At 49.4% G+C, this 20,662-nt stretch overlaps 2 protein-coding genes across 6 annotated transcripts in view; one reads left to right on the plus strand and one right to left on the minus strand.

Moving 5' to 3' along the window:
• The window catches only part of LOC120884066 (uncharacterized), a 32,993-nt gene extending 12,906 nt beyond the window's left edge, over nucleotides 1-20,087 (minus strand). The window contains exon 1 of the mRNA XM_078041920.1: nucleotides 18,783-20,087. Coding sequence (XP_077898046.1) covers nucleotides 19,125-19,763 — 639 coding nt within the window. The 5' untranslated portion in view covers nucleotides 19,764-20,087 and the 3' untranslated portion in view covers nucleotides 18,783-19,124. The remainder of the gene's footprint in view (nucleotides 1-18,782) is intronic.
• The window catches only part of Marchf10 (membrane associated ring-CH-type finger 10), an 86,740-nt gene that overhangs the window by 64,981 nt on the left and 1,097 nt on the right, over nucleotides 1-20,662 (plus strand). For 2 of the 5 annotated variants that reach the window (XM_040268632.2, XM_005328180.4), the window contains exons 8-10: nucleotides 2,373-2,482; nucleotides 12,728-12,841; nucleotides 17,913-17,955. In XM_040268632.2, coding sequence (XP_040124566.2) covers nucleotides 2,373-2,482; nucleotides 12,728-12,841; nucleotides 17,913-17,955 — 267 coding nt within the window. Of the gene's footprint in view, nucleotides 1-2,372; nucleotides 2,483-8,071; nucleotides 8,984-12,727; nucleotides 12,842-17,912; nucleotides 17,956-20,662 lie in introns of those variants that run through there. The other 3 variants (XM_078041912.1, XM_078041913.1, XM_078041914.1) reach the window with 2 other exon arrangements.

Raw genomic sequence — 20,662 nt, forward strand, 5'->3', positions numbered from 1 at the left:
GAGGGAGACAGAAGAATCAGGTCAGGGGTTGAAGCTCAGCAAGCAGAAGGTGGCCGTGTCCACCAGTGGACGCTGTGCAACAATAATTCAGAAAGTCCCCCAAAGAGACCCCCAAACACACACGCTTTCACTGGGGAAGGAGGATGGGTGGCACCTAAGATACCAGGCAAAGCTGTCTGTTGGCCACAGGGGTAAGGAAAGAGAGTTGATCTGATCTTCTAGAAACATAGCAGATAAAGAGAGCTCCATGTGCTGCCTTTGTAGGTTGATCTTATAACCAGGTAAGAAACCCTCTGTGTTTTTTGAGGGGTAGGGGTGTGTGTGTGCCAGGGATTGAACTCAGGGGCACTCGACCACTGAGCCACTTCCCCAGCCCTATTTTGTATTTTATTTAGAGACAGAGTCTCACTGAGTTGCTTAGCGCCTCACCATTGCTGAGGCTGGCTTTGAACTCTCAATCCCCCTGCCTCAGCCTCCAGAGCCCCTGGGATTACAGGAGTGCACCACCGCATCCAGTTTGAAGCCCTCTCTTGACTCCCCGGGGAGGGTCTATAACCTCAGTCCTCATCAGTAGATTTACTTTTCTTGGCAGAGAATGGGTTTCTTTAAAAATGGCTCTAAGAATGACCAAGAAGAAAAAATTTAAAAAAAAAAGGATTCATCAATGCAAGCAACTCAATTAGAAAACAGATGCTCTTTCACCCTCACCTCTCTGAAAGCTTTACTCCACAGCCAGATCCCTTTGCTCTCTGCTTCCATGTTCTGATCACTATTTCAGGCTACCGAGGAGACCTCGCACTCTGCTCTGGCCCCAGGCCTGTTGCCATGCTCCCTCACCAAGGACAGCACACCATTTAACTAGAGAGCAAACACCCAGGATAATCATAGTAACTGCCTCTTTCCTGCAGCTCTGTCTCCATGTGTGCCTCTCCTCCTCACATGAGAAACACAGGCCCACTCCCAAGATGCTTAAACGCATGTCCACACAGCAAGCAAAGATTCAGTCCAGAGCAAAAAAAAAAAAAAAAGTGGATTTCGGTTGCTAATGACTCGGCCAAACAATGCTTTCTCTTACTAGAAATTTAAGCCAATTAAACATCTATCACAGGGAGAGGGGGAAAAAAGACCCATGAAATGTGTTATGAAAATGATCTTAAATGCTCGTAAATGCCGATGCTCGTATGAGTATGTTCAGCAGGATTAGGTTGGAAGGCACATGGGATGTTCTGTAGCCAAAAGCATCACTGAATGGTGCTAAAAAAGAAAAATCAAGCAAACAAAATGGAGATAAGGGATTACTGTGCATCCTTTACCCTTTAAAAGTCTCTATTATTTACTATTTCTTTATATCCCCAGTGGGAAAATAGAAGTGGGGTATAAACCTGTACAAGCCCTAATTAGTAAACACATGCAGATAACCAGTAAGTCCTCTGCTTTTGGATGCATAAAATAAACACTGGTAAATCATTGGTCTAAATGCAGCAGCTACGCTTGGGGGATGCTCATAGCTTTTTTTTTTTTTTTTCCCTTTTTCTTTTTTTGGTACTGGGGATTACACCCAGGGGTGCTTAACCACTGAGCCACATCCCCAGCCCCTTTTTATGCTTTATCTAGAGACAGGGTCTCACTGAATTGCTTAGGGCCTCACGAAGTTGCTGAGGCTGGCTTTGAACTTGCAATCCTCCTGCCTCAGCCTCTCGAGCTGCTGGGATTACAAACCTAGCACCACCACACCCAGCCCAAACTGCATGCTTTTATAAAAACAGACATTCAGGAGCCTTCTCATGTTTCTTCTTTTTCCAAATGAGGCTGAGCTCAGGCTTTGGTGATGGGCCCAGATGCTTCCTTTTAACTAATACCCACACATGGCCCCTCACTCCCTCGCTTTTCTCAGTTGGGATTTTCACCTGTGTGCCAGTAAAGGTAGATTTTTAAGCCATCAACTAGCTTCAGCCATCTCTTTGGGCCTCACCAATTTATTTACCTGACTCTTAGCTTCCGTGTAGCAATTCCAATTTTATGAGCCATTATGTTTATATTTAAATAGAAACAAGACCTGTTATTTGAAAGCCATGGGAATTTCACCTACATGAAGCTTGCATAATAAATGATTACAAAGGGAATTTTTCAGATCTCAGATTCAAGGTCATTTTCTAGAGAAGATGACTGACTTTAAATGAAGGTCACTGCAGCTCAGAATTTATAACATGCAGAAGTTGAAACTCAAAATATCAGCTGTCTAAATTTTCAACACAAACCAACCCAGGGTTGAATGACAGATAATTGATCACGTGTGTGCGTGCATGCTCGTGTGCATGTTAAGAACACTTAAGATCTACTCTCCTACAGTATAGTTCTTTATCTAATTCAAGGAGCAGATCTGGGTGCTGTGAAGACCTGTGAGATGTGTAAGCAAGGCCTGCTGATCAACCTGGATGACTTAAACCTGACCGAATTTTACCAGAAGCACCAGCAATCCCGGGTAAGAAACGCACCCACGCTACCTCCACAGACTTCAGTAGACTAGGGGTGCAGGAGGGGCAGAGGCCGGCTTTCCCCGATATAAGGAATGTAGAAGGCCTGTGTGTGACATGAGTCTGGGAATGTCCCTTAGGCTCACTTCTTTGAGAAGGGTCTGTCACTACATGTGAACGTTGGAGAGTTGGGAGGTGTTGGTCATCCTGGGTTGATGTCCACCTGCTGTCAGGGACAAAAGTAGGAAGCTATCAGCTCTAGTGACAAAGTAGACCCACAGGAAGAGCAAAACGTCTGGGCAAGCTCAAATCTGCTGAAGTCATTTAAGTTTAATAGCAACAAAAGAAAGGGAAAAAAAATTCAGGATGTTGGAGGAAATGGGCCCCAGTTAAATACCAAGTAACTCTGGACAATAAGCACGGAGTAAATGCTCACTGTGTGCTTTTGGGGAATAGGGTGAGTGGAGAAAACACTTCTGGGGCATTTGGATTGTGTTTTGAATACTGCAAAAGTTAACCTCAGGTGGGAAGGCAATTTATACCCAAGAAAATCATCACCCACTTCTCAAGCAAACAACCTCGCATTTAGAACTACACTCTCCAATATAGAAGCCACAAGCCACATGTGGCTAATGAGAAAGTGGTTGTAACATATGCTTGTAAGTGCTAAATACACACCAAATTTCAAAGAGTAACAAAAATTATAAAATATCATGTTGTTTTATATTAAATATTTATATTTGAATATTATATTAGAGCATTTTTCAACATTGTAACAAAATACCCAAGGCTAGACCACTTTAAAAAGAAAATAGGCCATCCATGCCATGGCCCTTCCATGTGGGAACAAAGAATAGAGGTTTATTTAGCTCACTGTTCAAGGGCTCATATCTGGTGATGGCCTTGCTGGCAGATCCCTGACACAGAGCATTGCATCATGTAGCAAGAAACAGGAAGCACTCTCTTACTCTTATAAATCCAACAGGATTCAATCATGGCGACTTCATTTTGGCAATCTTATCTAATCCTAATGCCCTCCCAAAGGCCTCACCCATAAGCATATAGTCAGATTAATGTCCATCTTCTTAATGCTTCACAGTGAATCAATTAACTCTCCGTCACGATAATGAAATACCTGAGGTAATTAACTTACAAAGAGAAAAGGTCTATTTTGGCATGTGGGTCTGGAGGTTCCAGCTCAAGATTGAGTGGCTTATTGCTTTGAGCCCCTAGAACAACATGAAAAGAGCATGTGGTGAAGCAAACTGTTCACCTCATGAGCCAGGAAGCAGAGGGAAAAAGAGGATGACACTGATGTCCCACAATTCTCTTCAGTGCTCCCAATGACCAGAGGCGCTCCCACGAGGCCCCACCTACCTCCTGAAGGCTCCATTACCTCCCAACCGGGCAAGCCTTTTTCACATCCAAACCACAGCACTGAGGGCTAGATTTCAACATGTCAATCCTCAGGGGAAACACTGAGACCCTAACCAAACAGTACACATCACACCTCAAAGACTTTGCGTGATATAAGAAGCTTAGGAGTCACCGCTCTGTCCCGACAACAGGAAAAGCTGAACAAACTGAAAAATCAACAACTCTTCTTAGATACATAAGAAAAATGAGATCACAGAACAAACCACTGTCCCTAAAACTGGAGAGAGAATCGCAACTTAGCAGAGCAGAAGCTCACAAGCAGAAGCCTCTGTGGGAACAGTGCTGGACACAGAAACCTAAACTGAAATTAGTGAACTGCTGAATGCAGTGTGGACAGTCTGAGGGTCAAAAACTCCAAGGAAAACCAGTCATCAGGGTGTCCCCACACTTCTTTGAGTTTTATCTCCAGGAGCTTAATCAGGTTCTTGCAATGAATATCAGAAAAAAAATCCCTTCACACTTCTGGCGGTGGGAGGGAGCAGTAGCCATGTCTGTATGCGCCAGATTGTACTAAAGTTATATGTGTTAGTCTGATTGATGACACTATAACAAAATACCTGAGATAATTAACTTATAAAGAAAAAATACTTATTCTGGCTCATAGTTTTGAAGGTCCCAGACCAAGACAGGGTGGACCCACTGGTTTGGGCCTCTGGTAAGTGTGCTGGATGGTAATGGCAAGGAGCACCTGGTGGAGCAAACTACTCACCTCAATACCAAGAAACAAAAAAATAGAAAGAGGCAAGGGTCCCACAGTCTCCTTCAAGAGAAGTTCCCGATGACCAAAGAATCTCTCACCAGGTCCCACCTCTTAAAGGTTCCATCTCCTCTCAGTAGCATCATCTTGGGGACCACATGGACTTTTTGGGGATAATCTACCTCCAAACCACAGTAGGATAACATGTTTAATTAAAATACCAAAAAAGAAGAGAGAAAGGAATAGATACACTATATCACTGAAGTAAGAGCAACTAAGAATTTCTCCCACATTAATGTCAAGACACCAAACCAGGGGCTGGGGTGGGGCTCAGCAGTAGCACACTTGCCTGGCATGTGTGAGGCACTGGGTTCGATTCTCAGCACCATGAATGAATGAATAATGAATAAATAAATAAAGGTCTACCAATAACTTAAAAAAAAAAAGACACCAAACCAGAACTCCAAGAGTCTCAGAGTACATCAAGCAGGATAATTGTGAATAAATAAATAAATTGTGATTTATCATATTTAAGATGGAAAAAATCAAACAGAAAGAAAAAAAAATCCTGCAAGAAGTTAAGAAGAAAAACTACCTCCCCTGTATAAAGCAAAGTTAAGAATCATATCCAACTTCCCAGAAAACAAGTAAGTAGAGCAAAATATTTAAAACGTTGACAACCTTGAATTCATAGGTTGCTTATCCTGGGATGATGTCTACCTGCTGGACAAGTGGTGATTCTATACCCTGCAAAACTATCCTTCAAAATTAAAGTAGACATTATCTCTCTCTCTCCATATATATATATATATATATATATATATATATATATATATATTATATATATATTATATATATATTTAATTTATATATATATTCAGGCAGAGGAAGGAGAAGTTGTGCTCCATTTGTGTACAATATGTCAAAATGCATTCCACCGTCATGAGTAACCAATTAGAACAAATTTTAAAATAAAATAAAATTTGAAATAAAATTGAAGTAGAAATAAAAACTTTTTCAAAGACTTAATACCCCAAAAGGATGTAAAATATCACAGATAACTGTAGATTACAGTCACGCGCTTCCTAATGACCTTTCAGTGATGAACAAGATATGGTGATGGTATGTACCACGTAGTCCAGCTGTGCATACTGTACCATCTAGGCTTGTGTACACCACTCTGCGACCATCACACAGCAATAAAATTGTCTACAAACACATTTCTCAGAATGCATCCCCATAATTAAGGAACACACAGCTGCAATTATACACTGAAATGATATTTTGGATATATTAAGTTAATAAAATACATGGCTAACATTAATTTCACTGGTTTCCTTTTACTTGTTTAATGTGGTTACTATAATTTTTCAGATTACCTATGTGGTTTGCATTGGTGCCTCACACTGTATTGTACTGGCTGGTTCTGATCCAGAAGGTGCCTTGCACATAATAACCATCAGTAACATTTATCTAATAAAGGTAGCCCAGCATTATTACCATTATAACTTAAAACTGCCCCCCCCTTATAACACGATTCCAAAAAAGTACTAACAATCGTGCCTGTAACGCACATGATTTTAAAACTCTAAAACCATTGTTAACAACCAGAACGTCACCCCTCAAAGGGACTCACTTCAGCTTTTAGATTATTAGCCTGCTTCCAGACCTCCCTCTGCAAACATTTTGACAGCTGAATCAAAATAGTGTGCAAGAGTCTGGGCAATTCTACAGTTTCTTTTTTTAAACCCTAAGGTGCTAGACAAAGGAACACAATTCTGATAAGAATAAAGGATATTGGAATCTCTTAATAAGTCATGCTACATCAGCGTTGCAAAGACTGGGCCTCAGAAGTTTAGAGAAAGAAGAACGGAAAGAAAAAGGGCGGGGAAGGAAGGAAGGACCAGAGGGACAGAGGCGGGGAGGAAGGAGAAAGAATTTCTTGAAAAATACATTCAGCATTTTGAGGCCTGAGACTCTCCCATCACTCCTAACCCCAAACACGAAGGTCTGACATGAGAAGCAAAGTCACTCACACTCTGGAATGTTGAGTCAGAGCACTGAAAGGAACCAGGCGTGCTGAGCGCCAGCCAGAGTGTAGACAGGCTCTTCTCGAAAAGTAGATCATTCCAGAAAGTAAGCCCCACGAACTACCTGAGAAGGAGGATGTGCCCAGGTAAGGCTGGTCCCCCCAGGACACTATCAGGATGCCCTCTAACATCACAGACCCCGTGCAGCCCGGGAATGCCTTGTCCAGTAAAGACCTCTTTGGGTCCCAAGCATTTCATGCCGTTCTTCCTGCCAAACTGCTGCTACCGTGCCACGTTGGCTTACCAGTGGTCTTTGAAGGATTGACCCAATAATAGCAAAATTCTCCAGTTGGTCTTAAAACGTTTGCACTCCCATGGAGCCTGAGGAAGCCTGCCCTGCTGAAAAGCTCACCAACTCTGACTAAGATAGGAACCTGAATCCTATTCCCTTCCCTAAAGATGCCCAGTGAACGTGGGGAAGCTATGTCCGTTCCCTGGGCCTCAGCTCTCCCGTCCATCTGTGGGGAACGGGAGATAATTCCTACCTTGCAGGGATGGATGTAAGAAAAGACTTGAACCCCTAACAGAATGACGCAGTGCCCGCATAGAGAAGGCTCGAAGGGAATGGGAACCATCACTCAAAGCCACAGACACACCCAACTTCTTTGGCACAAAGGACCAAAAGTAGAATCCATCATGGAACCATCCAAGCTGACTGGCCCACACAGGGGTCGTGCCCAGGCCCTCCAACTCGCTGTTTCCCCTGAGTGGAGATAACGGGCTACAAGCACATTCTAGAAAGAACTGAAAGCAACTGACTCTGCGGGGTCTGGGCAGGGAGGGGACGCAGGCACACTCAAAGGCGTTGAGTGATGAGAGCTGAACAAAGGGCAAAAATGGGGACAAGGACCAGCAGTGAGGCCACTGGGCCTGAAGTGAGGAGGGGGGCTTACCAGGGCCAGGATGGCTGTCCAGTAGAGGAGAGCCGTGGCGGCCAGACCACTGCCCACAGCGAGGGAACAGGAGGAGCAAACACCCCGGGCCCTGGCTCCTCCGCCCCCTGGTCTCCTGCCAGCCAAACCCACTGGCCAAACCCAACGGGAAACCAGAGGGTGAGGGAGCCCAGCCACTCAGTCCACGGGGTCAGCCTGCAGGCCACAGTGCCGGCTGGAAAGTGGCTCTCTGGAGGGGAGAGTGGAAAACGTCCAGCACGGTCATTACTCCACGTGGAAGCAGAAAAGCTTTTAAAATCAGTTTGGGTGAGAACTGGACAGGTCATCAAAGCCTTCTGGAAACGCCCTCCATTATGATCCCAGTGGGAAGGTGCTGCAGACCCACCCTGCGGGAGGACGGCAGGGCTCACACTTTCACAGCAGTTGGGCCTGTTCCTTCGAGTGGCCTGTTGTGAGGGTAACAGCGTCTGTTTGCTACAGGTCGGAGCTAAACTCAAGACACCAGCGAAGTGCAACTCAGAACTGAGTCCAGAACCCTCCACCCGGACCAAGACTGTGGTCTAACACACAGCTACCCACGGAGCCTCGGACCTCGGCCTGTGCCTCAGAAATGAGCTCAGAAATGGCAGGCCCTCTGACGGGACCAGCCCAGCGGGGGTGGCCCCCAGGCTGGCGGTGGATTGACCTGTGTCCCCATGTTCCTGTGCCTCTGAGGGCCTGATTCCTTTTCCCATCCAGGCCACGGCTCCTGCAGGCCTCTCATCCACCCTCGGTGCTGGTCACTCCTGGGGAAAGAGGTTCCCTTCCGGAGAAGTGGGGTAACTGGTGCCAAACCTAGCTCTACAAAGACAGGGACAAAACCAAAACCAGAACAGGTCCGTGGCTTCAGCCCAGCCTGGCTCTCCCTTGACCTCAACTAAGTAGCCCACGAGCTTCTTTTATCTTATGCATTTCCCATTTAATTGTTTTCTTTTGCTTTTAATTATAATAATCATGCAAAAAAATCTCCCATAGTTCACCTCCCCAGATATCAGCTTTTAACTGTTAGCTGCAGGTCTTTTTTTTTTTTTTTCCTTATTAAAATGCCACTGCCCAGGCTCTGGTTTGATTGACGTGGCATGGGGCCAAGTATCAATTTTTTAAATTGTGCCAAAATACACATGAGACTTTAGCCAACTTTTAAAACACTTATTGAAGCCCCACATAATGGTGCTCACTGTAATCCCAGATATTTGGGAAGCCACGGCAGGAGGATTGCGAGTCTGGGGCCAGCCTGGGCAACTTAAGTGAGATAGGGATCTCAAAATAAAAAAAATAGAAAGGGCTGGGGGTGTGACTTTACCACTAAGTACCTATTCAATTCCCAATACTACAATAAATAAATAAATGGCATTTATTGAACACCTACTATATGTCAAACATGGGGCTGCAGATTCTGGGCAGTCCAAGGCCAACCCAGTCACTTCTTCCTAATGAGGAAGTCCCCACAGTAGCAATAAACACAATAGGGGAGGGTCAGAACAAGGGACCTGCAATATCTAGGTTTTGCTCCCATCGTTCCATCCATATATGTATTTATTGAGCACACGCTACGCACCAGGCACTGTGAGTACAGGTGGCAATAAGATATGGGCCCCACCCTCACACACCTCAGTCCCAGACATGTGCCTTTCCAGGTGCCCATGTTGAATCCTTGCCTCCTGGGGGATGTTTTCGTTTTGTAAAATACCACGTCCACCTGTGTCAGCTCAGTTTACATAATGCCTAGGGGAAACGGGCAAACAGAGGTTACTGTCCCCCCTTATAAGTGCAGTCACTCTGGCCTCACACAGTTAAAACTCTTTGCCCTGCATCACAGTGTTTGGTGACGTCAGGCTGCCCACCTGCCCGGCAGCACTGTGGGGCTGTGCCCGCTGGGCCCTGGAGATGAGCTCCCCGCTGCCTCTGTTCTGCGGCACAGGAGGGTCTCCAGGGCGGCCGGCTGCGGTTGTTTTGAAGCACAGGCCTGGCCTTGCTCCATCTCAGTCAAAGACAGATGTCCTCGGACACATGCAGGCACCTAATCACCCCTAGACCTGGGAGCATCTCCGGAACGTATTTGGAGTTTTGACAAAATGTCCAGCCAGGCTGTCAGGCTCTTCGAGGGCACTGCCTAGGCATTGAAAGTTCCCCTGGGTAGCAAGCCTGTTGGCCAAACGGAGGGTAAAGAAAATCAAGAGTGGGAACAGAAGAAAAGAAAGAAAATCAGCTGCTTCGTGGGCCTTGCTGTCCAGAGCTTGCGTCCACGGCTTCAACTGCCTTCTCCTTTCCCCATGTCCCCACCCCCTCCTGCCACTCCCAGTCGCTTCAGGCTAGTGACAAAGGGAAGGCCACGTGGGAACCAGAGCGCGTCGTGATTGGGTCAGGTGGAGAGTGGCTCAGGAGTGGTTCCAATAAATAACGTTAGGAAACCTATTTCATTTGCCGATTGAATGCCACCGAGCTCTCAGTCAACAGGTCCCTCCCACTTGTGGCTTGGGAGTGGAAAGGATGCCTCTGGGTTGCCTACCAAGCCAGCTCCAATTGGCCGGCCGAGCCGTGTCAGCATCGCAAGCTCTGCAAAGGGCTCACGTAAAGAGGAGCCGCGAGATTTATGGCACCACGTGACAGGTTCCCTCCCACAGAATAGAGAAGAGACACAATCTGCTAGAAGTGACTTTTCAAATTATCTGCAGAAAACATTAGTGGATATTTTCCCATCTGCATGCCTGCAGGCCTTATTGAGTCATAAAAAGTAAATGATTTCCCTGAATGCTTTGACAAACCTGATAGTTCCAAGCCATTTTCTAGCTGATTGATTTGCCATTATGCATCAGCGTGTCTCTACGCACAGGGCTCCCTGGCAAAGAAAGCCCTCATTCCCTCACAGGAGGCCAGGGCCAGGAGAGCCAGCAGGGGACAAGGCTCAGTCAAGGTGAAGGAGCTAAAAGGCCTGGCAGGAAGGCTTCCCAGAGGAGGTGGCTTTGGAGACCGTCCTGAAAGGAGGCGGCAGGCACCTGCTGTTAAGGAAGGTGGGAGGACGCATGGGAAACAGAAAAGTGAAAACAAGCAATTTGCTGTCTGCCTACTCAAGGCCAAGGTCAACAGAGCCCAGAAAACAAGGCTAAAAATAGAAGTCTAACTGCTAAGGACAGGCTGGCTTGAGCCTTTTAAGACGGGCCCATAGGATGCTGGAGAAGCCTTGGGCGGTGACCTTGAGGCCAATTGGCACCAAGATCCGGAGCTGGCCTGATTCAGAAGGAAGAGCACATGGATCCTTGCTCAACTTCCGCACCTTTCCTGGCCTGGCCGCTATTTGGTCCTGGAAGAGGTGTGTTCTGCCTCAACTTCCTGAGCTGCCCTTGATCTAATAGGAACAGGAAGATGGGCCTGGCTGTGACAGGAAGGAGGCACCCTGCAGTGGTCATGTGTCAAGTCCGCAACGTGCTACCGTGCGCACCCAGAGTCACAGTTCTGACCTTCTTGAAGGGCGACGTGAAGGGCTGGGCTCCCTGTGGGGCACTTTAGCCCTCCAGGACTGGGCGGCTTCCTGAACTCAGCCTGGCCCATCCAGAGACCCCCGACTCCTGGGACTTGGCATAAGGATGATGAGGGATTACAGGGCCTTCCCCTCATTTCCTCCCAAAGTAGGAATCCTCCCTTACTGACCCACTGACTTATCCAAGGGGAAGGTCCAAGGACAGGGGCGCTGTGGCTTAATGGCTCAACCTTGCTAGGCAGCACCTGCTTCAAGCTCCAGGGAAAAAGCAGAAATGGGCAAGGGGCATGGCTCAGTGGTAGAGCACTGTGTAACAGGCACAGGGCCTTGGGTTCTATCCCAGGACCAAAATAAGTGAATAAATAAGTAATAAGTGCAAGATGTGGTGTACAGAATAAAGACACATGTTTAGGAGTCAGAGAGTAAAGGAACAAATGAAGTTCATCAGGAAAGCTTCCACAGGAGGTGACATTTGCAACAGCTGTGTAAGGAAGTTCTAGACATGGCCAGGCAGGAGAGTGGCATTCAAAATAGACACATGAAGGCAACAGACGAAAGAAAGCTCAAGCAAAGGCCCTGAGGTGAGGTCCCCAATGCCACCTTAGATCCTGCCTGGACACACCTGGGGATTAAGTGAGCGGCTGGTGGAAGGGGACCGTGGCCAGGGATGCCACTTGGTAGCAAGTGCAAGGCTCTGAGCTCAATCCCTAGCATGGCAAAAAAATAGACAACCTGATTGTAAAGGGAGAGATGAACAGAGCTGAGGTGTGGGGCTCTTTCTCTGGGCAAAAGAGGATCTAGGAAAACCAGGCTTCCCAGAGGCATCTGTGTCCCAGATTGTCCCGCAGTGAAGTTGGCACTTCTAAGACACATCTCGTCCTGTTTACTCCTGTGTTCAAAGACACCAGCAGTTCCCCCACACGCAGCATCACGTCCACACTGCTCACGTCTGCCCAGTGTGGTCCTCACCTCACCATCTCCCCAGCCCGTGCCAAAATTTTTTTTTTTTTTAATTTCAAAGCAAACGCCCGCCCCATGTGCTCCAGCCACACTACACAGGAGGGAATTTCGCTCACCACACGCTCCTCTCTCTCCATGGTCTCTGCTGGCCTTCAGGGTCTCTGTCCAGAAGGCCTAACAGCCCCCCTCGGCACTTGTCCTTTAAGGACTGTCACAGGCCACCTTCTCCAAGAAGCCCTCCCCCAGCTCACAGTCACCAGTCTCTCTTCCTCCTTTCATCTCCATTGTGACACCAGGCACGGGTGGCTGCTGTCAGAGCTGTTTGTGACTGAGGCTCTCTCCTCTGCATCAGGTGACCAGCTCCCAGTAGGGAGCTCTGAGACCTCCTGCCCGCTGCTCCCCACAACTCCAGACACAACGCTTTGCACTCATAACTGCTCGGCTCGCATCTATGGGGCCGGATGGAGCCTGCCAAATGGAGCTTTCTCAGTGCACAGAACTCCACTCCGGCTGCCTCCAGCTCTGTCCCCTGCTCCCCAAGGGTGGTCCTTGCTTTGGAACTTGGGCGCTAGTCACACTTCTTGTCAGCTCTTCGTCTTGCTCCTCCCCCCTCCCCCGTCTTGTAGACTGATCTGACCAGCTTCCTTTTCTATATTTAGGCACAAAATGAGCTGATGAATTCAGGCTTATACCTGGTGCTGCTGCTTCACCTGTATGAGCAGCGGTTTGCAGAACTCATGAGACTCAACTACAGCCGGGTCTCAAGGGAGAGGGTAAGTCTGGTCCCAAACCCGCACCGTCTCCTGCGGCCTAAAAAAAACCCTGGGGTGTGTTTATTGGATGTGCGTCTGTTGAGGTCCTCACGGTCACTTGGTAAGAGATGGGACTCTGGTCAGGACCCAGATTAGCAGCTGCTAAGTGTATCTACAGTGACCCTCTGTATGAAAAGTGATACGATATAGTGATTAAGTGGTCATCAGTGATCACATAAGGAAGTGTGTCCCCCAAAATAGAGGACAGCAAGGATGTGGGGGTTGGATGTGCACTGTGTGAGCGTGCCCACTGCCCGAGCCTGGAGGACCTGTGAAAAAGAGGGCTCTTCCCCACAGGAGATCTGTTAGCCATCAGACTGTAAGAGGACCTCTCTTCCTGATTTGCTTTGGATCCCTGGGTACATTATACCAGCACACACACATGTGTACGTGTGTGTATACGTGTGTGTGTGTGTGTGTGTGCACCTGCAGGCACCTGCTGAAGGAGAAAGGATACCAAGAAATAAAGACTCTGTCAGAGGCATGGCCACGTATTTACCAGGCGTGGTCATCTGGGGCCACCCTTCCTTTAACAAGCAGCCCAGGGTCCTCTAGGTGGCCAGGTGATATGGAGGGAGAGGCCTGCTCTACTACTAACTCTGTGGCTTGACCTTTGCAAAGTCGACCACGGGCTGACCTCTGAAGTGTCCTGGAACACTTAGTCATTGTCAGGTCAGCACCTTGGGTCTCAGGAGCCTGCCCTTTTCATCAAATGGCTGGCTGTGGCCAGGCCAGGCAGGAGCCAGGCCAGGGACACCATCCTTTCCTTAGGTCATGCCAGGGGGCGGCTGTGTTCTTAGTGTTTTGGATTCCCAGGACAACCCTTGAAGCTCGGATCCTGACCTCTGCTCACGTCAGAAGGTCATGATAAGAAGGTAGGCCAGAGTGGCAGTGGACAAGGCACGGCCAGTGCCATGAGGCCGACTTAGTGATCTGCCGTCTATCCCATGTGCCTCTCTTCCTCCTTAATTTCTTTTCCTTCTTTCTTAATTTTTTTCCTTCCTCTCTCCTCCTCCTCATCCTTCTTCCTCAAGTAGACAGGAGGCATCTGCCACACCAGTTATGCCTAGAGACCCCAGCCCTGTGATCCCAGGTGTGGCTTACACACCCCAGGTGTGGGCTACTGTGATCTGCTGGGAGCTGCCCCTATTAAAAATACCCGATTCAAGCCATCCGCCATACACAGTCTAGATCCGTTCCTGCTTTAGACACTGAGCTCTCAAGTAAGCAAACAGGCTGGGTCTCTGCCAACATATCTTCTCAGGAATCTCACCCTCTCTTTGACCCAGGCCTGTCCTTCCTTAACCCTTCCATGGTTTTAACGGTAACATAAATTCCTCAGAGAAATACATTTTTTTTTAGAAAAGGAAAGTACAGGAAGCAGGAAACCATCCTTTGTTAACATTTCTGTAACCTCATTTTCGTGATTCCACATCTTTTTTAATGAACTTTTTATTGCACACTGAGCTTCGAGGCAGCCAGGGTTGTCGTAGGTCATGGACGGTCCCTGCATCAGTGAGCCAAGGTGGGGGACATCAGCCACCCAACTGCAAAGCAAAACATGAAGTCAAACGGTACCACCCAACAGATGAACACCAAGGCCCGAGAGCACTGATGCTAAGGAACCTTCCATTAAAGCCATTCTGTGGAAGGCCCTCGTTGCCCCAGGAGCAAGGAGGGACCAGGGTGGAAAGAAGCAGAAAGAGCCAGGCAGCACTCGCCTCTCACCACCAACTCACGGTTAACCTGAGAAACCCTGAGACAGACCCCCCTTCAATCATCCAGCAAGAACTGGTATGAACCACCCATTAAGAGGCAGCCACAAGGAAGCAAGAAACCAATGGATTTTGTCATATTCACACTCTTTTGAATTTTGGCCTTGGTATTTTCCTGTAGAAGAGACTCAGAATCCAAGGGTAACATTTAGGAAAAGAGAGGTACGAAGCCGGGAGAGAAACCCTCCTGCCTGTTCTTTTACCTGCCAGAACCAGAGAATTGGACTTCTTGACTATCTCATTAAGAGTCCTGGTGACCTGAGTGTTAATGCTGGCGATGGCTCTTTCCCTGCTCTGACATGCCCTGCCCTGCACCAGGGGAGAATGTGGGCTCAGAGAATAAGGCTGGCAGCCATGATGCCACAATGTTCCTTTCTTTGAGGAGTTTATGAACAAGCTGGGAGACAAGACTCACATGTTTATAAAGACATAAAATAACTGAAAAGGAGTGACTGAGCAAGAGAACCAGGGGCCCAGCGAATTCCTAGAGGCTGTAAAGTTGACAAGACAGCATCTCTCTGGCTGGGGCTTCCTGGGCCTCCAACAATTCTGTTAATCATCTCTCTTCTCAATGAGGATGAGAGATATTTGAAGACAAAGCCAGGACTTCTACACCTGTCTCTCTTGCTGAGTACAGGCTTTGTCACAGTTGACTGCTGACTATGTCCACAACACTATGGATTCCAGGAACATTGGGTGATTACAAATGTGCCAAAGAAAGAAGTGGTGTGTTTCAGTTGGGGTCTCATTGACCACTTGGGCACAGTCTCTTATGTCTTCTATATCCCACAGAAGTGCTTAGAAAATGCCTGGTACATGATAGGTTCTTAAAAAAAAAAAAAATTGAACCCAGAGGCAGTCAACCACTGAGTGCCACATTCCCTGAACTTTTTTTTTTTTTTTTTAGAGACAGGGTCTCTCAGAGTTGCTTAGTGCCTTGCTAAGTTGCTGAGGCTGGCTTTGAACTCATGATCCTCCTGCCTCAGCCTCCTGAGCCATTGGGATTATAGGCATGCACCACTGTGCCCAGCGCTCAATAACTTTTTAATGCACAATGAATCAGAACCTACTTCTTCCAGGGAGCGAGTCCAGAATTATATTTTTAGAGAAAGTGATAATACAAATTCCTAGAGAGAATAGTACTCTAGGTAAAGGAACACTCCAAAATCAAGGTATATTCATTAATTCTGCATACTTACTCTATGCCTGGTTCTAAATTAGATGCTGAGAATACAGAGATAAGACCCTCCTTGCCTATACGGCACTCAGCATCTAAAGACAGAGAAACACACCTCAAACTGTGCCTGGCTCATGATAGAAGACTGAGCTGGAGGAGGAGGAGGAACTCAGTGCAGAGCAGAGTTATATGCAGTGAAGGGCTGTCATCTCCACCCACCTCCTTCCACCTTTTCTCTGAGAAAGAGTCTCCAGCCAGGCTCTTCAGGGACACCAGCCAGTGTTTGGGAGGCCTTACTTCTAATCCTTCAGGTCACACCTTCTGCCAGCAGTCTTCCCTGCTCTGGGAGCCTGGTGGCAATGCTGCTTCTGTTACTGCTTGAGTCAACTGATCAATATTTAGACTAAATCTTTGCACGGATGGCAATGGACAATGGGTGAGGAAGGAGAGGGTACTCTGTGCCGAGGAATATGAAAAGGCAAAGAAAAGTCAAGGAGTTATGTGGCCAGGGCAGGCAGAAAGTGGCCCAAGGTGTAGGCAGAGAGCCTGTCAGGAAGAGTCTGGGTATGGCTCTGGCGGCTACGGAACAGTTCCCAGTCTGGGACTGACAGGCCAAGAGACAGGGATGTTCGATAACTGCAGGAGCCACATGGAGGGTAGGCAGGATGGTGGGGGAAGAGACCACCTGGGCAGCTGCTGCAATGGCACAGGGTATTGGAGGGCCACATGGCGAGTATGGGAGAAGGGCTTGGGTGGGTGTAGGGAGAGGAGAGGCTGAAGGCACTGATGTTATTCTCTGCACATGCCCAGTGGGAGGCTGTCCTTTCCTCACTTTGGATGTCCTGGAGGGAGCACTGCCAGGGTACACAAGTGCCTAGCAGCCTCTTTCCCTTCCATAACCACATGGAGCCTCCCAGGATTCAGGGCCTGCTCCCTTAGAGACCCCTGTTGGGGCTTCCTCCTTGCCTGGGTCTCATCTCCATCTGATTATTTCAGTGCCTTCTGAAGAAAGCACATCCCTTCAGTCTTCTGTTAATGGTGACAAAGCCAGGCTAGGTGGCAGGGGAGGGGAGCACGGTGCCTGGGAGGCAGGTAGGGTGTGGAAATAACCCTCAGATCCCACTGGTCCATTCACAGCCCTTCCCCATTCCCACGGATTCTACAAAAGCAGAAACTCTTGCCCTAAGGGACCAAATCTACCCAGAATATGAGAAGCCCAGGTTTGGCCCACAGTCAGGAAATCTTCCTGCTCACCAAGTTGAACTTTTGTGGTGGAGCGTGAGGGTTGGTTAGCTAGACACATTCACCTGGCGACGGCAACCAGAAGATGGAGGCCAAGGTCAGCACGATCCCGGTGTATAATATACCAGGTAACCAGGACCCATTACCCTGGATGAAATTCCATCCTTCTCCTGCCCCTCCCCCTCTCCATGGGCACAGGGACTAGGGCTGCCTCAACACTGGCCACGCAGTTGCCCAGTAACAGTGTCCAGCACCCCTTGTTTTGTCCCCAGCCTGTCACAAAGCCCCTCTTCTTCCAGGGGAGGAGCACCAGCCCCTTCTGCCTTGGAGCCCACATCCCTGCAGGCTGGCACAATGGGCTCCCACGGAGTAAACAGTGTTTCTTATTGTGGCATAAAATGCCATAAAGTCAGAACAAAGAGAGAGCCCAGGGCCTTGATGGGTCTGCTGCTTCCTGTGAGCAGAGAATACAACCGATTGTTTAAAAGCCAGTGGTGAGGCAAGTGGCCAGGGAGCACAGCCTTCACCCCCCACAGCCTATTCCGCCCATCAGGGAGGGATTCTGCTATTCAGATCAATCGCTGAAAGGAAGCAAGTCTGGCCACACTGCCAAATTTAGAAGCCCTGAAACAGCAAAGGTGACTCAGGTTATTGCTGTAGCTGTCCTTGGGACTCGCTATGCTGAGTACGGACACTGCCCTCAGTACCTCTGCCCGTTCCATGCCCCTTTAAGGTGATGTAAGGGGTTTCTAGAACATTCTCGAGACTAGGGAACTGTACATCTGTTCACAATTGCATTAGAAAAACAATTCATTTCTCATTGTCTTCTTTCTCGTAGTTGTCAAGAAATTACCCACAACCCAGACCGGAAGAAAATGAAAGTAGGTTTGGGGGTCAGTCCTGCCATTTTGAGGGTGTTTGCTAAATTACTCCTTTTCTGTTACTGTGTGGAACTTAATCCTATGGAAGGAAGTCATGACCACCACCCAGAGGCAAAAATAACACTGTAAAGCTTGGGAAAGTCACTGCAGCTAACAGGAAGGCGAGTCCAAGTATGCTGGATGCAGAGCAGATAAGAATTTTAATTCATCCTGAAAGCAAGGAGAAGGGTCAACAAAGGGGCAGAGGGTATCAGCGGGCGGAAGATAAGGTTTTTTTTTTTTTTTTTTTTTCCTTTTCCTTGCTGGGATTCTCCAGCATCCAGCACTTGGTGAGCTGGGGTGGGGGTGGGGGGGTCTGTCAGGATCCTGTCTGGAATTTTCCTTCCCAAACCCTGAAGTGGGGACTGTTTGGCCATTACCAAAAGGAACTGCATTCAAAACAAGCAAGGGCTTGATTGGATTCTCTCACCATTCGGCCCAATTCAGTGGGTCTGCTGGATTCAGAACAAAGCAAACAGGTCTGAGAAAAGTCCCTGAAAGGCAGAGATCTCCAAGCACGTCCAGAAAAGTCTCCTCACTGTTCCTTATTTCATTCTGGACTGGAGAAAATGTGCTTAATTAAAGCGGGGGGGGGGGGCTCAAAGTCAGACTCAGGAAGAAGTTCTCTATCAGGAGGGAGAATAAACACTGCAGTGAATTGAGGTGGGTGTGACTATTGGATCCCCAGGAGGTTCTCTGGGTGTGAAATCTTAAAACTACCTGCCTGGAAAGGTTTAGAACAGTGGCTCCTATGCTGGCTTTGCCATCAGAATCACCGGGGCACTTACCCAAAACACAGATCCCCCGGGCCCTCGGGCGATGGGGCGGGGCCCTGCAATGTCTCTTTCAGGCACAGACCCCGGTGACTCTGATGCAGCTGGCCACGGGGATGTTTTAGATAACCCCACAAGACCCGCCCAGGCGGCTCAGCTCTCCCCAGGGTGGGACCCAGCTTGCGACCCGAGAGAGCCAATTTGTCATTCGGGGCACGCAGTCCCCGGGAGCCGAGCTGACCGTCTCCCGAGGCCGGGGAGGGCCCTTCCTTCCATTCACAAAAGGAGCCCCGAGCCAGAGTCCCCGCGCGTCCGCGGAGTCCCGCGAGCCGGCCCGGGGCCCAGCGCCCCCTCCTCCTAGCGAGCCGGGGGACGCTCCGGGGGGCCGCCCGCAAACCCGGCCTGGTCGCCTGGGCGGACAGCCAGGAAGGGAGCGGTGAGGTCTTTCAAGGACCTTTGTGTCGCCGCAGCACGCACCACCTCGCGGGGGAAAACGCCTCTGCGCCTCGGCTGGTCGCCCCGCGGGTGCTCAGCTTGGCCCAGGCGAGAGCCACGGAGCCCCAGCGCAGCGGGCGGGGAGGACCGCAAGCCCCGGCGCCGCGCCCAGCTGCGCCCCCTCCCCAGCCCCGCCCCGGAGGCGCCCGCTGCTCTTCCCGGCTCCGGGAACCTGCGGCGCGGGGCGCGCCCCGGAGGGTTCGGGTGGGCAGGGGCGCCCTCTAGTGCCCCGCGCGGGCTGCGGCAACCTGCCGCCCTGGCAGCCGCCGAGCCGCCCAGTCTGCTCCTCCAGCCATCCTGGCCGGGCTTGGGGACCGGGAAGTGGCACCCTGGCCTCGGGGTCCAGGCCTCACGGAGGCTACCGTTTCTGGAGGGCAGAAGAGCATCCTTAGTAGGCGCTGCTGGAAAGGCCGTCTCCACGGAGCGGACGGAGGGCCCCCTTCTATCCTCCCTGCTGCTCTGAGGCAGATGGTCCCACTGATAAGCCACAGCTCTTGCCATCTTTTTCTGTGAACTAGAAGCAGCTTTAGGATCCCCACCACCACTTCCCGCCGTTCCTATCCCCAATGTGGGGGCAGCCAGTTATCCCCTGGAACCAGATTCTGGTCCTCCTCACCTGCCCTGTCTTCCCCACCTGCCCCAGTGCTGCAGTGTCTCCGGGCACAGTGCAGGCAGAGAAAAAAGCCCTGCACTGAGAGGGACCCTGGCAAGCTGGCCAGTGGCTGCCTTTGCCTGGCTTCACACCAGAGCCATTATCAAGACAAAAACCCAGACAGCCTGAGACAGAGCCAGAGGCCTCCAGCCGTCCTTCTGGGCCACCTTTTTTTTCCCTGCCCCCCCCCAAAGCTGGCATGACTCACCTGGTCATGGGCACTTTGTTAATATGGGCTGCCAGCGCTGAGTCACAGCTGTGACCTGCCACCCCAGCTCAGTTCAGGAAACAGGGAGGGAAAGGCAAAACATCAGGGTACACCAGGTGGCACAACAAGTGCCAGCTTCCTGGTGGCTCTGTGGTGCCTTCTGGGCACCCTTTGCTGAACTTGGGAACCAAAGCCCCAAATGGCACCAAGGTAAGAGAGAGTCCCTGGATATGCATGCCAACTTGTCACACAACTCTGTGACCCATCCCCCTAACAAACGACACTTTCTAGCTGGCAAAAATGACTGTCACCATAGCCAAGACCAAGGCCCTGGAGGGGAACAAAGACTACCTGTTGATATCCAGACAGGTGAGGACAGGACTGGGACAGGCATGAGGCCAAAGGCTGGGCCAGAGCACCCTCCCTCTTGCTCTCCCCCAAACACAAGCCAAGAAGCACAGAATGGGTGAGGAACTGGGCACCTTGTGGAGTGGGGGCTTCCATTAGGTGAAATGTAGCACTGAGAGGGTCCTGGTAAGG

This window comes from Ictidomys tridecemlineatus, chromosome 3, assembly GCF_052094955.1.
Source record: "Ictidomys tridecemlineatus isolate mIctTri1 chromosome 3, mIctTri1.hap1, whole genome shotgun sequence".
NCBI lineage: Eukaryota > Metazoa > Chordata > Mammalia > Rodentia > Sciuridae > Ictidomys > Ictidomys tridecemlineatus.